This window comes from Parus major, chromosome 5 (assembly GCF_001522545.3).
Source record: "Parus major isolate Abel chromosome 5, Parus_major1.1, whole genome shotgun sequence".
Taxonomy (NCBI): Eukaryota; Metazoa; Chordata; class Aves; order Passeriformes; family Paridae; genus Parus; species Parus major.
The window spans coordinates 3,388,036-3,402,923 of NC_031774.1; the positions used below are offsets into that span (position 1 = coordinate 3,388,036).

General features: G+C 36.3%; 1 protein-coding gene across 1 annotated transcript in view; it reads right to left on the reverse strand.

Moving 5' to 3' along the window:
* ANO3 (anoctamin 3) overlaps positions 1-12,455 on the reverse strand; it is a 157,956-nt gene extending 145,501 nt beyond the window's left edge. Inside the window, exon 1 of the mRNA XM_015630780.3 lies at positions 11,914-12,455. Within this exon, the coding sequence (XP_015486266.1) occupies positions 11,914-12,067 (154 nt within the window). The 5' untranslated portion in view covers positions 12,068-12,455. The remainder of the gene's footprint in view (positions 1-11,913) is intronic.
* Between the last annotated feature and the right edge of the window lie 2,433 nt (positions 12,456-14,888).

A 14,888-nucleotide genomic window follows, 5' to 3' on the forward strand; every position in this document is an offset into this window, starting at 1 on the left:
TCACTTTGTATCTCTGAGTTGAGCCTGTTTTGCCCTTGGGAGTGTTTTCTTCAGGTCCTTATCTCAACTCATGAAGCCTCCATTAAATTTTCTCTCCTCTGCCCAGCTGTAGCAGCAGAGGGTGACCGAGCAGCTTTTGTGAGTGCCTGGCATTTGGCCAGTGTCAAACCACAATAAAGCTTTTCCCTTCTCTGTCTTGAAGGAGCTGCAGTTGTAATCTTTCAGCTGCTTTGAGGTGAACTGAAGTCCAGTTGTCAGCCCAAGACCAGAGAAGTGGGACCTATGGGAGCAGCATCACCCCATGCCAGCCCCAGGCCTTGAGGAGCACCTGTACACTGAGACTAAAGGCTGGGCATAAAGTAGCAACATCATCAAACTGGAATTCAGAACTATGTTTTCTCTCTGAATCAGACATCTTCCTGTTTATTTTTGATTAATTAGTAAAATCATCTTAATGGTTCACACAATCAAAAACGTGAGTCCTGCACCCTGGACTATGAAACCCCATCTCTCATGCCTGGTGTAAATAGCTATGTTGGGTTTAGCCAGAGACACTATAGATATTTTTATTAACTCAGAACAGCACTTACTGAAAGTGTAATAATATAAATTGAAGTTCATGTGATGTCATTTGGAAAATAGTGGTAAGCAAGTACTACACATCAAGTATTGTCAGCAAAAAAATCTGTCAAAGCTGTAATTGTTAGTAAATAACAGCTACAGGTTATTTCATATATCTTGATTTCCTTTCTTTTTTTTCTCTGCACATTTCTCTGATCTTGGTCATACTCTTCCTCCCAAACATATTTACAGCTTTCAGTTATAATGGCAGAGACAAACATTTACACATCTTCTGAAATGCAACACGTACAGGAATCCACAAGTCATCGTGCCAGCAAACTACCAACACCACCAGATGGCAGGGGATTTCTTTAATGCTTTCCACTCAGCAAAGAACTGCAGACAAGAAAAAAAGACAAGTCTTTTGCCATGTCCTTATAAAAGAAAAAGAAGAAAGAACTAACCCCCCCAAACTAGAAGTAGCTCTATATACTTCAGTAAATGTATGAAAGCCAAAGGACTCCAAAGAAGCCATTGAACAGCAGGGACCACTAATCACTATTTTTATTTATTATTATTATTATTATTAACAACAACAATAATAATAATTATAATAATAATAGTTGTTACTGCTGTTGTCAATGTTAAAATTATCTTTATTGTCTTTTTAAATTATTATTATTGCATTAATCCAAAAATTTATTGTCACTCTCAGACTGAGGATACTGGGTACCCTACTAGATTCTACTTGGCTTGGATATCACATAGTCCAAACTTGAAACTCATCCAAAGATTTCAAGGAAGCACAGGAAACACTGAGCTTTTGTTTCTTAGAATACTCATACAAAGAAATGAATCAATGATTCTGTGAACACAGATGAAAAAAAACCAAAGCACATTTTACTCATTGGTCTGTACAGTCACATATCCTGGTACAAATCTCCCATCATGTTAATTAAGTAGAAGGGGAATCAGGAAGATTGTTGATAGGAGAATACAAAAGACAGAAAGAAATTAGCCATGAAACTATGACTAAAAATTCATTTTGTGCCCTGCAGAAAGGTTGCATGATAAGAACAGAGGCTGAAGTTCTCAGAACCACCATATTAACATAATAATTTCTGGTAAAGTAAATCAAAGAGGACTTCCAACACCTAAAAATGTAAACAAAAAAAAAAAACTAAGTGAATATATTCCATTATCTAAATAGCACAATGCTAATTTATTTTTAATGATTGATTCCAGAGTCTATCTATCAGTGACATGCACATCCAAGGCTCATTTCTTTATGGATACTGTTGAATCCTGTTTTCAGTGTTGGAAACAGACCATCAATAGACAGTAGACAATAGACAATATCAATAGACAATAGAAGCTTTTCCACCACTCTCCAGCTTTTGTCCTAAAACATCCACATGGAGCTGCCAAGTTCAGCCAGGGCAGAATTCTGTATTCTTTTTGAGTAAATTCACTACAGTTTTATAAGAGTGTTGCTTAGTGCAGGACTGTGTTTTGGATTTGCTCTGAAAACAGGGCTGGCAATGTTTTCATTATTTTATTATTATTTCATTATTAATGAAATGTTCATAAAATTAATTCTATTATTTCATTATTAATGGAGATGTTTCCATTATTGCTGAGCAGTGCTCACACAGTGCAGATGACTTTTCTGCTGCTCCCTCTGCCCCAGCAGAGAGTGGGCTGAGGGCAAACAAGGAGTTGGGAAGGCACAGAGTGAAGACTGCTCACCCCAGCTGACACAGAGATATCCCACATCAAAGGATGCCATGCTCAGTATATCAAGCAGGGGGAAGAAGAAATGGGGGACATTTGGAGTGATGGCTTTTGTCTTCTCCAAGTTACACATTTGATGGAGCCCTGCTTTCCAAGAGAGAGCTGAGCACCTTCCCATGGTAAGCAGGGAATGAATTCTGTTTCATTGCTTTTCTCACATGCACTGCTTTTGCTTTACCTATTAAATTGTCTTCATCTCAACCCTCAAATTTTCTCATTTTTATCCTTTGGATTTTCTCCCCCATCCCACTGGTGGGGGAGTGAGTGAATGGCTGTGTGGTAATTTGTTTCCTGCAGAGGTTAAACCACAATAATAAGAAAAAGGAAAATATTAAAAAGTTAACTTTTGCTCCAAGTCTTGCTATTAAATAAAGCAGAGACCACCTCTGTGACTTCATCTGTAGTGCCACTGTAAGACTGTGATTCCATGTTAAGAAAATACTGGAAAGTCTCAATACTGGTCACATATGATTTTTTGATAAGTAGAAATTTTACAAGCAATCCTAGGTTTGTATCCCATCCCAAACACAGCAATTACTCTGCCTCTTTGATTCCATTTACTAAAATCATGCCAAAGAACATGCAGTGAGAAGGCATCTTGTAATATATCAGTACCCCAAGAAGGACTAACTTTTAAGACATCAAGATCTTCTAAAAGGAATTGCAAAATTACAAATACTGGCAGAGGATTGCAAACTGAATACAGTGCCTCCACAATTATGTTCTTCCTCTTTTAAATGTGAAAATAGTAACAAACACAGAGCTTCTTGGTAGCCCTGAAACAGCATGAAAGGGGCCAAATGGGAAAGGCTGAAGAGTAAACAAGGAAATCAAAACTTAAGGTCCAGTTGTTTCCTAGCTCAGGTTAGCACAAAGCCTAATAGTTTCTGTGGAAACTTGTCCATCTGGCACCAAAAGAAAAAGCTGCAGTCTCAAAACGAGAAACAAGTCAGAGCATTAAAAAAGGGGTGTAATAAATGTTAAGGTACTGTAAGCAATTGAAAGTTAAACAACTGGTTTTAAGAAAGAAACCAAAGATGCATGGTTAAAATAAATTATTCTTACAAATAATTATCACATCAAAAGTGGAAAGGAATGAGAAAATTGATGCAAAAAACACAACAAAACAAAAACCAAAAATTGGGAAGTCCCAAATGAGATGAAACCAAAAATGTTGATGGGCAGATGAGGAAAGTTACTTCTGTGCAAAGGCCAGGAAAAAGTTGGGAATTTGAGCAGAGAGGAGGATTGTTTCAAATGTTTTATAATCACAGAATCACAGACTTCAAGATCATCGAGTCCAACCCAGCCCTAACACCTCAACTACACCATGGCACTGAGCACCACATCCAACCATTTTTTAAACACATCCAGGGATGGTGACTCCACCACCTCCTCAGGTAGACAATTCCAGTACCTTATCACTCTTTCAGTAAAAAACTTTTTCCTAAAATCCAACCTGTATTTCCCTTGGCACAGCTTGAGGCTGTGTCCTCTCATTCTGTCAGCTGCTGCCTGGAGAAAGAGACCAACCCCACCTGATAAAAACACCTTTCAGGGAGCTGTGGAGAGTGATGAGGTCACCTCTGGGTCTCCTTTTCTCCAGGAATAATAATGAGTAAAACAAAAGCAAGAGGAGAATGTTTTCTTGTTGTGAAGAAAATGAGAGTAACAGATCTTGTTAAGCTTTGAAAAATATGAGATCTACAGAAAGAAAGGAATCAACATTGGGGATAAAATGGGAATACAAGGTTATGAGTCAAATTCCTGGTGTTAGATATTAGGGGTTTCAGGGATAATCATAAGATGATCAGTTGTAGAGAGTCTTTATTTTCTCCCAGACTATTTTGCACCTTTTACCCCAGGCTGGAAGTAGGTAAAGGCAGTGGTGTGGGAAAATCTGCCTCAAGTGACTAAACTCTGCATTTTGTGTAACTGATCTTCCTCAAGCTGAGTGCCATAACTCTTACACTACATCAGTTCTGCTAAAATGGATCAACTGGTAGGATATCTTTGAAAATAAAAACCTGGAAACCTGGCCAATAACCTGCTCTCCTGTTTTCCTCTGAAATAGAGGATACTGTCTGTTGACAGAATAGGATATCAAATTATTTTGTCCTGAGTCCTTATAGGAATTCCTTGGGGTTATGAAGGGCAGAAAAATGTAACAGTTCCCTCCCAGACCTCCCTATTATCTGTGCTTTTCTTTTCCCAGCAAACCAAAGGAGTTCAGAAGGAAAGCATATGGAAATCAACATTAGAACAGCAGGAAACAAAATTGTATAAAAATAAAAGTAATAGGCATCACATTTATCACATAATAACATTTAATTCTACTGTAACAGATACCATTAACAGAAAGAAAACATGCCAAAAATGTATTGTATTAAACTCTGTGAATTTTGAGGATGACAAGATGTCTATAAATAAATTAGGAAACACAATTTGTACTTGTTTGAATGTCCCTTGCTATTTCCTTCCTGAGGTAAGTGAACAAGTCTGTCACATCCTGTGTGAAAACTATGTACAAAATTTGTTCTTCCAGAAATGAAGAAAAAAGATAAAACCCTCTGAGCACTTGTTACATCATTTAGTTAAATCAGTCACAGGAGAAGGCAAAATCTCTCTCAAGAAGAAGAAGACGTCAACATTTGGAATAAACTTCATTCAACTTATTTTGATCAGTTGTGAATTGAGAAGATTTATGTTCTCCTTAGGTTTTTATAAAGAAAAAATAAAAAGGATGCAGAAACATAATTCTGTGCAGACACAGAATTCCTTATTTCTGCATTAGTCCCATTTCTGTCCAGTTTTGACAGGAAGTTTAGCCAATTGAAGTGAGCAGCAGCAATTGGCAACTCGTACCAGGTGTTCTGTGGAGTCTCAAAGAGCAGGAAACTCAACCATCCCAGCAATTTCTTTTTTTTTTTCTTTTTTTTTTTTAATTTTTATTTTATGGGAGAAAACTTCCAGAGTTCATGGATTTTTCAAGACAAACATTTCTAAGAAACACACAGGTCGATATAATTGTACTTTGATTGATATACTTCAGAAACTGCCTTTCTGAAGGACTGGCTTTATTAAATCCAGTCTTAATTCTATCAAAGTGGTATTGAGTTAAAAAAAAACCAAACATTTTGCCTTGCCAAAACTGACAGGGCAAGAACCTCTATTCATTAGATTATTTCTCTTTAAAGCTGCACTAACAGAGCCTGCCTTGGTCAGGATGCTGAAAGAAAAACTTGTAAACCTTGTGTGTCTCACCCTTGGGCAAAAGAGAATCAGACAGAACCTGGAGTGTGGCACATGAGATTTTGATGGTGGTTCCATTAAATAATTCATTAGTTCTCTTATTCAGGTTCAGCACAGTGGTTTTTTTGGGTGAAGGAAAGATTGAGTAATTAATCCTTCTACAAGGGTGTTTTTCTTGTGGGTTTTTTTTTTGAGTCAAAATCAGAACCTTTAGAATATAAAAGGCAAAGGGTAACCAAAATAAAATAATAAATAAGAGAAAAAGCTTAAATGTGGTCTGACTCAAGTTGTTTTAGTGATTTCATTAATTTCTGATACTTAGTTCTTTCTCAATGCCTAGGTAGGGAAAGCAAAAATCAGTTTTATTCATGGTTCCAGAGCCATGCCCACTATGACTGGCCTGTTATTCCTTATTAGATCAGGAAAAGAATGTGAGAAAAACAAATTTAAGGAAAAGAACAGTTAATGTACCTACCAGAATAAGACTTTGCTAACAAGAGATTTTATTTTGTAAAAGGAGGTATCAGAAAAAAAAAAATTCAAGATATTCAAGAAGGCACTGTAGAAATTAGCATGAACTTCAGTATTTGGGTAGGCTTGAAGCAGTTCATCTTCAACATACATCATTATGTGCCTTTGAATCAAATTCATTAAACAATTTACTACCTTTCTTGCTAAAAACACCTTAAAATAGTTAATATTAGCATCTGACTACAACCTGAGTTTACAGAAAGCCATTTCAACACAAAAGTATAGCAGCAGAGTAAGGGATGCTATTGCTCACTTAAAAGATTTATGATATATAATGTAATTTTGGAGTGCTTTCTGTTTTATTTTCACACATGAAAGAATACATAAATTTTAGAAATAATAACCCTAATTAGTCAAATCTTCAAAACAGAAGCCTGAGGCTGCTTGATTACAAAAGCTGTACAGCCAGATAGTTTTGACATACTTGTACTGCCACAGGAGGTCGATGTAGTTGTATCTTAGTGACTTCAACCTGTCCTCCCTCTCCCCCCACAAAGGCAGGAGCACAAAAAAGAGAGAGATCTAAATGATTACAAACACCTTTGTGTGTACAGATACAGAATTCCTCAGGATACCATTCCAAATTTATTATTTTACCAGCAAAACAGCACATTTTGGGACTGAGACTAATAGGCAGCCAAATCCTTTTTCACCATTTAGTTTTGGAAAAAGACACTTGTGTCTTCCAGAACCACTCAGAACTTTCTATTTATAACATTCAGCTGCCTGCACAGATAACTCCATATAATTCCATCTCTCCTGTGATTTCCTTTCTAAATGTTACCAAACTTGTGTTTTCAGGAAGTTTTTTTCTTTGTTTTTTTGGTTTGGTTTTTAAAATCAGATTAACATAGATAATATCACAATGCTGATATAAATACCAGAAGGGTTTATAAAGTCTTCCAGAGTTCCTATACATTTTTGGTGGTGTAATAATGAAACAACCCACATTTGGGGTTTCTAACACTGCAAACAGTAGCATATACAATGTACTTAATGATATCATTTGTTTCCTAACTGTGTATCTTCTAGATATAGCCATTAGAATTCACAATTAATTCAGTGTTAAAGCATTAAATACAACTTTATTCTGCATCAGGATAGGAGCATCCTTTACTTACCAAACTTATTGATTCATGGCCATCAGTCCATTCTACTTACAATGCTCACAGGCTTCAGGCTTGGCTTTTTAAAACATTCCATATAGACACATAACTCAAGACTTAACTTTTAAGAAACCTGAAATTCCTCAGTGACCTCCCCATCTACACTGAGCCATTTTGCATCTTCTAATAAATTATCTAATTTAAATTATCAATTTATGCTCATTATTCAAGTGAAAAATATTTAAGCATACAGACCCGCTTCTAACAGATAAGATACAATTATTTCACTGCTGTATTCAGGTTTTGCAAGACACACTGTACTGCAGGAAGAGTGCTCAGACTTCACTCTTGCTTCCATCTTTTCACTGTTGTCACCAAGCCTGCACTCATCTCTTTTGCAAGTATTGACCTCACATTTCAAATCAAGGGAAGTTTGATCAGTGAGGTCAGCATATCCTTTCCAGACAAACTTCTGTTTCTACTGAGGTAGCTTGGGAAATAAAATACACTATTATATATCATTAATGCCTTTTCTTGGATTTTGCTGAACAACCCCATTCTCCATGAAAGTAAATGGCCCATTAAATGGAGGAAGTGCACAGAAGAGAAATGACGCCTCTGGGAGGAGTTGGATTTTTATATTCAGTTTATTTTCCATTTATCCATTTATCCAAGAAGTCATAACTCCTGGGACAGAGGTGAATGCCTCAGTATGTTAGGCCTCTCTGCTAACTCTGAATTGTTCTTTAGATATAGGCTCATTTTTTTTGTATTATTAATTAAATTTTAGTTTAGAGGGTAGTGCCAAAGAGCTTCCAGTTGTAGCTCAGGGTTCATCTTTAGGCACAGTAGCAAAAAGACTGATTCTTGCAGCACTGAAGACCAAGGGCATTTTATATAAATTTGCACCCCAGTCTCCATTCCTGTATGAATATTCTCTTCTTCCCCCTTTCTCTTCACCTGCATTCACCATAGAAGATGCCCCAAAAAACTCCTCAGTGAAAGAACCACATTAAAGGTAAAAACAAGGAGGTGTTTTTCTAGCCTTGTATCATTCTACTAAAAGTCACAGAGTCAAACACATGTGATTTCATGCATTTCTAATTTCAGGACAATTCGGGTGCTGTACTCTGGCTTGGCCAATAAAGATTGTAGGTCAAGTGTTTTCAGTCTCTTCCAGACTAACAAGAGATGGAAAAGCAAATATCAGGGATAATAAGGTTTAAATCTGCACAAATATTTACATCTGCAATATTCAGATAAGCTTTGCTGGCTATGGGAAGTCTGAAGAGCAAATAAACCAGCTCTTGCAGGAAATTCTACTCTTGCCAGTACAGAGAAATGGTTCTGTATTTCTCTGTTAGGAGCAGCCTGTTTTCCATGGGTGATGGCAAACTGCTGTGGCTGTGACACTTGCATTCATGTTATATATTGTATTAAAAATTCTTTGCAGAGGAACAACCTTAAAAAATCAAGATAAGTTTGATTTTTTTAAAGATTGCTTGACATCCCTGAAGTGTCAGTCCATACCAATCCCACATTATCTGCTGTGTCTGAAGTGTCACTGCTCCACTCCAACCAGGTAATCCCAGCTCCATGGAAGCCATCAACAACCTCTAATGTGTTCCTGGGACATTTATCAACTGCTTTTGGTTATTCATTTAATTTCTTGAACCAATGTCTCAATATGTTTCTGCAACTGATAAACCCCTAAAGATTTCAATAAGGCTCTAAATGGAAAATAATTCTGTACTCTACTCAGAACTTACCAATACTTCTGTTCTTATTCTAGGGTTATTAATCTGCAGTATATTTTGATCTATCTGCAATGTATTTTGATGTGTGTGAAGATCCCCAAAAAATAGAACTCAGGACTGGTACTTGCATCAGAAATGAAAATAAAACAAAATAAAAGTATGGTTAGTATTTTTCTGTCCCAGCAACATTTCTTGAACATCAGAGTGTATTTCAGGATGCCACTTTACTCTGTCAGTGTTCACTTTTTGTAGGTCTTATGTTTAAAAGTAGCAACACATCAGTACTACATGGAAAGCTTTTCTTAAGTGAAATATCTCTGTATTGAATTCTCTGCTTTATATACCAAAATAATTATATAACAAGCACTGAATAAAAAAAAATTAAAAATAAGGCTCTCAGAAGAAACAAAACTGTGAGCAGCAAATTGAACAGAAGAACAAGGAAGTTACTGCTTTTCTGTAGGTTAATAATTTATGTTTTTATAGCTCAAACTCCTTTTCTTATCATTTGTTGGTGATATGAACAATTTTATGTGAGTCCTTTAAAAGTTCTTTAAAAAAAAAAAAACAGCTGGAAATCTAAAGTTCATTGACACTAAATACAAGACTCCCAAGGCTGCAGCTGTGGAAGTGGAGTCCCCTGGGGAAGGGAAGCCAACATTAGCAAACTTCAGGGCAGCACCCAGATTTAGGATACTGATTTCCCTGGATGTTTACAAATTACCATTTGAAAACAACAAAAAAAAACAACCAAAAAAACAAATCCAACCCAAACCTAAATTCTAAGAGAAAAATTTCTGTTAATTTCCATAGCTTGAAATTTTCTTCTGCCTGAGAAACAGCACTGTTGGTAAACAGCCTACACAAAGAATTATTGTCCATAATTGTAGTATAACCCAGAGCTGTTTATTTTTATCAATAACCAAGGCTAAGCAAGTAGAAGTTCCTTTTAGGAAAAGACATGTGGAAGCCAAATAGGATTTGTTTACACTTCTCCATTCAGACTTCAATCAACACAGCACCAGAAACCACAAAGGGCTTCCCTAAAGACTGGTAAAATAAAAATATCAAGGAAAATTTTAGAAGGCAAAAAAATGAGATGTTATTTCCTTTAGGTAATCATTCATAACACCCCAAAACACTAAGACAAAGCATCAGTATTTATTTGATTCTGCTCATGAAGCAAAAAAGATAAACAAAGAAAATCTCCAAACTCTGACAAGGTCAGAGATGTTTGTTAGCACTGTTTCTACTTCAGGAATATTAAATAAGTGTTTGCAACACATAGTAGCAAGTTGTATCTTAGTGACTTCAACCTTCATTTTTCTTTTTAAAAGAAAATAATATTTTTTTCCTGAATCGAAGAATCAAACAAGGGGGTGTGGTTTATTTTTATTCATGCAGAATTCTGAGCAACAGTATATTGCTTATGCTGGAAGTTCATTTAATTCTTTATCAACAAGTTAAGCTCAACTCAGGTTAGTTTGTCATTTAAGGAAAATAGCTGAGTAAATCACTTAGCACATCCACAAGTTCTTAGTGACACTTCTATGGGGTAGGAGAAGTATTTTAAAAATTATATAATAGGATCCCAGGGTAACAGACCCCAAATTCCTGACCTTACAATCCCTGATGACATACAAGAGAAAATTTCACAAGTGCATCTACTATGAAAATTCTGTTTCACAGAAGTTACTGAAGGCTTTAGAGAAAGAGAAATTAGAAAATTTCTATTAGGGAAAGCACAAGCCACCTGCTTTTATGGCAAAAGAAAGATCCCAACCATTTGACCATTTTAATGTGCAAGACCTGAATTTATAATCTATATAAATATATAAATATATAAATATATAAATATACAAATATACAAATATATGAATATATAAATATATAAATATATAAATATATAAATATATAAATATAGAATATAGAATATAGAATATAGAATATAGAATATAGAATATAGAATATAGAATATAGAATATGTTCCAAACATTATTACCATTTGATTCATATATTCAGCTACTTCAGGCAGTCTGAAAGGTGCAGACTTCCACTGCACTTCAGTTGTCCTGTCCCAGGATATAGAGTATCAATTACATTCAGATATTCTCCACTTGCCAAGTCTGTGTTTTGTTCTGGGCAAGTGAAATCGTGATGAAAATCAAATTATTCTTTGGGAGTTGTTAAAGCCATAATACTTATGTAGTCCAAAAGAAATCAGAGTAGCCATTCTCAGAAGCTGTTTCCTAGGTGAAGAACTACCCAATGCTTAAGAAGACTTGTGGGGATTAACTGGGATTCCATTAATTAACTGCAGATATGTCCCCCTGAGTATATTAGACAATCCAAGGCAGCTACAGTCTGTATTTTTCATCACTGTGAATTTTTGGAAAAATTCAAATTTCAAAATGCTCACAAAAATTGACGTTTTTGTGGATCTATTCCATCTATACACAACACCTGCCCAATATAAAAACAAGCAAAATGCATTTCCCTCTTTACATATGACAAAAACCCAGAAGAAAAGCAGTCAAGGAGCCAGAGTGACAGGCACTAGAGAGCACAGCTTACAGACACACTTTGCAAAGTCTCCTGTCAGAGCAGCAGCTCAGGCTGCTCTAATTTACACAAAAATGATATCATCTCCTATGGAAAGCTCATCTTCCTGCAATGCCAAGGTAACAGCCTCTTGTTGCCCACGCCATGTGCTAGAGGATTCAGGAGACACAGATTCTTTTTAAGCAATAACTTCTACCCTCTATCTGAACTAAAAATTAATCCCTATAATGCTTGCATGACAGCAACAATTCCTATGTTTTCCTTGCTGGGTTTTACAGTTTCATTGCCACATGTTACATGAGGAAGTAGACAGAGATTTGAGGAAATAAGTTATATAAATACATGCTTACCAGCTGGTGCAGAACACGAGCAGTGAAGTTGGAAGCCGTGATAATCAGCACATGATTGACTGAATTTGCCTTGCTTAAAATCTGGCTTGGAATCCCTTTTGCTTTCAGTCTCATCTGACGAAATCTTATCCAATTCAATTACAACAGCTGACATTTCGATAGTTTTAGTAGAGATCGAATTAAAAACAAAACTGAATAAAAAGAGAAGCAAGTTTTAATTCAGCTTGCCCAAATTTGCAGTCTGAAAATAACTTCCTATCAGAAATTTAAAAACAAACAACAGACTGTAAGAGTGCAGAACGTTCAGGTTCTGTTGTTGTTGCTGTTATATCAATGACAGAGAAACTTTATTTCCATGAAGCTGTTCTTCCATCTCCGAAGGATCTAACAAATATCTCAGCTCGCCTCTAAAATAGAAAACTACTTTCAAAAGTTCTTCTGTCCTTGCAGTGGCAACCACATTATGACATTTCTGAATAGCTGCCAGAAAAATAGCAAGGATAAGCAGAGACATTTGTATGCCTGATAAATTGTGGACTTCCTGACTTAAATTAAGAGTCTAACTCCCATTTTGCTCCCCAGCTGGGAGGGGCTAATATCGATGGGAGAGAGTGCATCCCAACCCATCCTGGCATCTGTGCCTTGTTACCTGTACCACAATTATGTTTCCTTAGTGAACACTCAAGTCATTGTATGGGATGTGTGTAGGAGGATGAATTACCAAAAGCTATGTAATTCATTGAAAATGAGTAAGAAATGCTTCACAGTTTTTTCTGCTTATTATTTTAGAGCATTGAGTATAAAAAATGTGTCTTTCTAAGAAAATATTAAGTAAGAGTAATGTTAGGGAAAGTGGTTTAATCTTTCAAGCTTTTTCATTTATCTTTTTTTTTGTTCCCTCAAATGCAACTAAATCTCAACAGAATTCAAGACATGAAAATGATCCATCTCTTTCTAACCTCTCTCAGCAAACCTCTGAGCACTCTCACAGTGACTCCCACTCTCCAGTGGGAGTCACCCACTTGGAGATGCTGGGAAGCCTGCAGAGCAACCAGGCAGGAGCAAGGAGATGCTCCAGGGGAGGGCACGCTGCATTAAGAGGCTTGGAAGCACACTGCCAACCCATAAATTCCTAAAGAATAACAGGGGACATAAAGCATGAATTAATTATTGAAGCAGGCAATACGAGAAAAATTGCCCAACCTGAGCTATAGAAAGGGTGATGTGCAATTTGCCAGCTATTAGTTTGCTATCCCTTTCTAATTTTCTCTTTACACAGTTAGAAAGAGAAGAAAATAATGCAAAGAAAAACAAAATATCTATGCAGCCATGCAGCTTTTACTAAACATCCCCTTGTGCAAAAGTGCAACAAATCCAAAATCCTAAACTCAACTTGAAAAACATGGAAACATCAAGTTTAAACATAAGTCAGGTTTTAAACTGATGGTGGTATCCTCAATAATCTCAATGCAAGCAGGGAGCAGGTGGAGGTTCCCTGTGCTTGCAGTAGAAACACATCCTCAAACAGGACCCAGTTGTATTTAAAAATAAATTAACTGATCTATTTACCAGTGGGATACTTATTTAAATATTTAGGTTGAGGGAATTTCTATGAGATAATATCTAGATGGGATATGATTTCATCTAGGAACCCAACTGAGGTAAAAATGCTAATACTAATAAATAGAGAAACAGGGAAATGGGACTGTAAAAATCAGTCAGAGGGGAAGCTTTCCAAGGAGACCAGAAATATGTGACAGTTTTGCTTTCATTTCACTTCAATTAATGCACATCAGGGGCAGGAAAAGCTTGATGCTGAACAAAACTTTAGAAAGGGTTATATAACAGGAAAAACAAACAAGTGTGGTTTTTGGAAGGCAAACCCAGCATGGCTTACAGCAGGAAAGGGAAAAGACAAAAATATCAGACAAAAAAAAGTGTTTTTTTTTTTTTTTTTATAATAGCCCTCTATTCCAGTTCCTCTTAAATATGTAAAGTCTACTTATGTAGTAATGCACCTGGACACCTGGCCATGATGTGCTCCAGCCAAAAGGTATTTAGAGTTTATTTTCAGACCCTCTGGAATTTCTCAAGGTTGGTGAGACATAAGCTATTCAAAAAAATAGGGAAGAAGAGGCTGAAAAACAAGGAAAGAGGACCACAAGAGCCAGGTGACAGAGGGGGGTTGAACACCTGGGCTGTGACCAGTCCTGTGCCCCAAAGGGAGTGTGCAGAGCGTGTGACAGGACAGGGACACCAATGAAAAGATGGGTGATCGTGTGAACAGCAGGTTTAGAATGTATAAATGTGTAATGTAAACAATAAATGGCTTCTGTGAAATCATACTGGTTCATTGTCGAGAGGTCCTGAGCTCTGGACAACCCATACTCCTGTCAGTTATGCTGGATGAAGTAATCTTACTTTGTCTTCTGAGAGAAATTTCCCCAAATGAAAATGCTGGCTGCTAAATTTTTCAGAAATTTTACTGGAGGTAAACATGACTATAGATCTTTCTCTCACACTAAAGCAACCCAGAGGTTCAAGAACCAACTTTACCCATCTACTTTCATCTTGCACAGATAATCTAGCCTGGAAGCAGCTGAAACCCCATTTCCTTTGTTATATTTGCTTTTCATTCTATGCTCTTTTTCCTCTTCTCAAATGGATGTCAAAAACTTATTTGCTGTTTTAATTTTTTTTGACAAGTAATTTTCAGTGGTTCTGTTTCTTCCTCCCTGCGCTATCCAAGATTTGTCACTTTAGGCAAGAAATCTGAACAATAAAAAAATATTGGTTTTACAAATATAACTATCAATACACCTCATATAAATAGAATATAGAAATATTTTAAGTATCATTTAAGTAATTTTCAGGAAAGAAAGAAAGAAAGAAAGAGAGAAAAAGAAAGAAAGGAAGAGAGAAAGAGAGAAAGAGAAAGAGAGAAAGAGAGAAAGAGAGAAAGAAAGAAAGAAAGA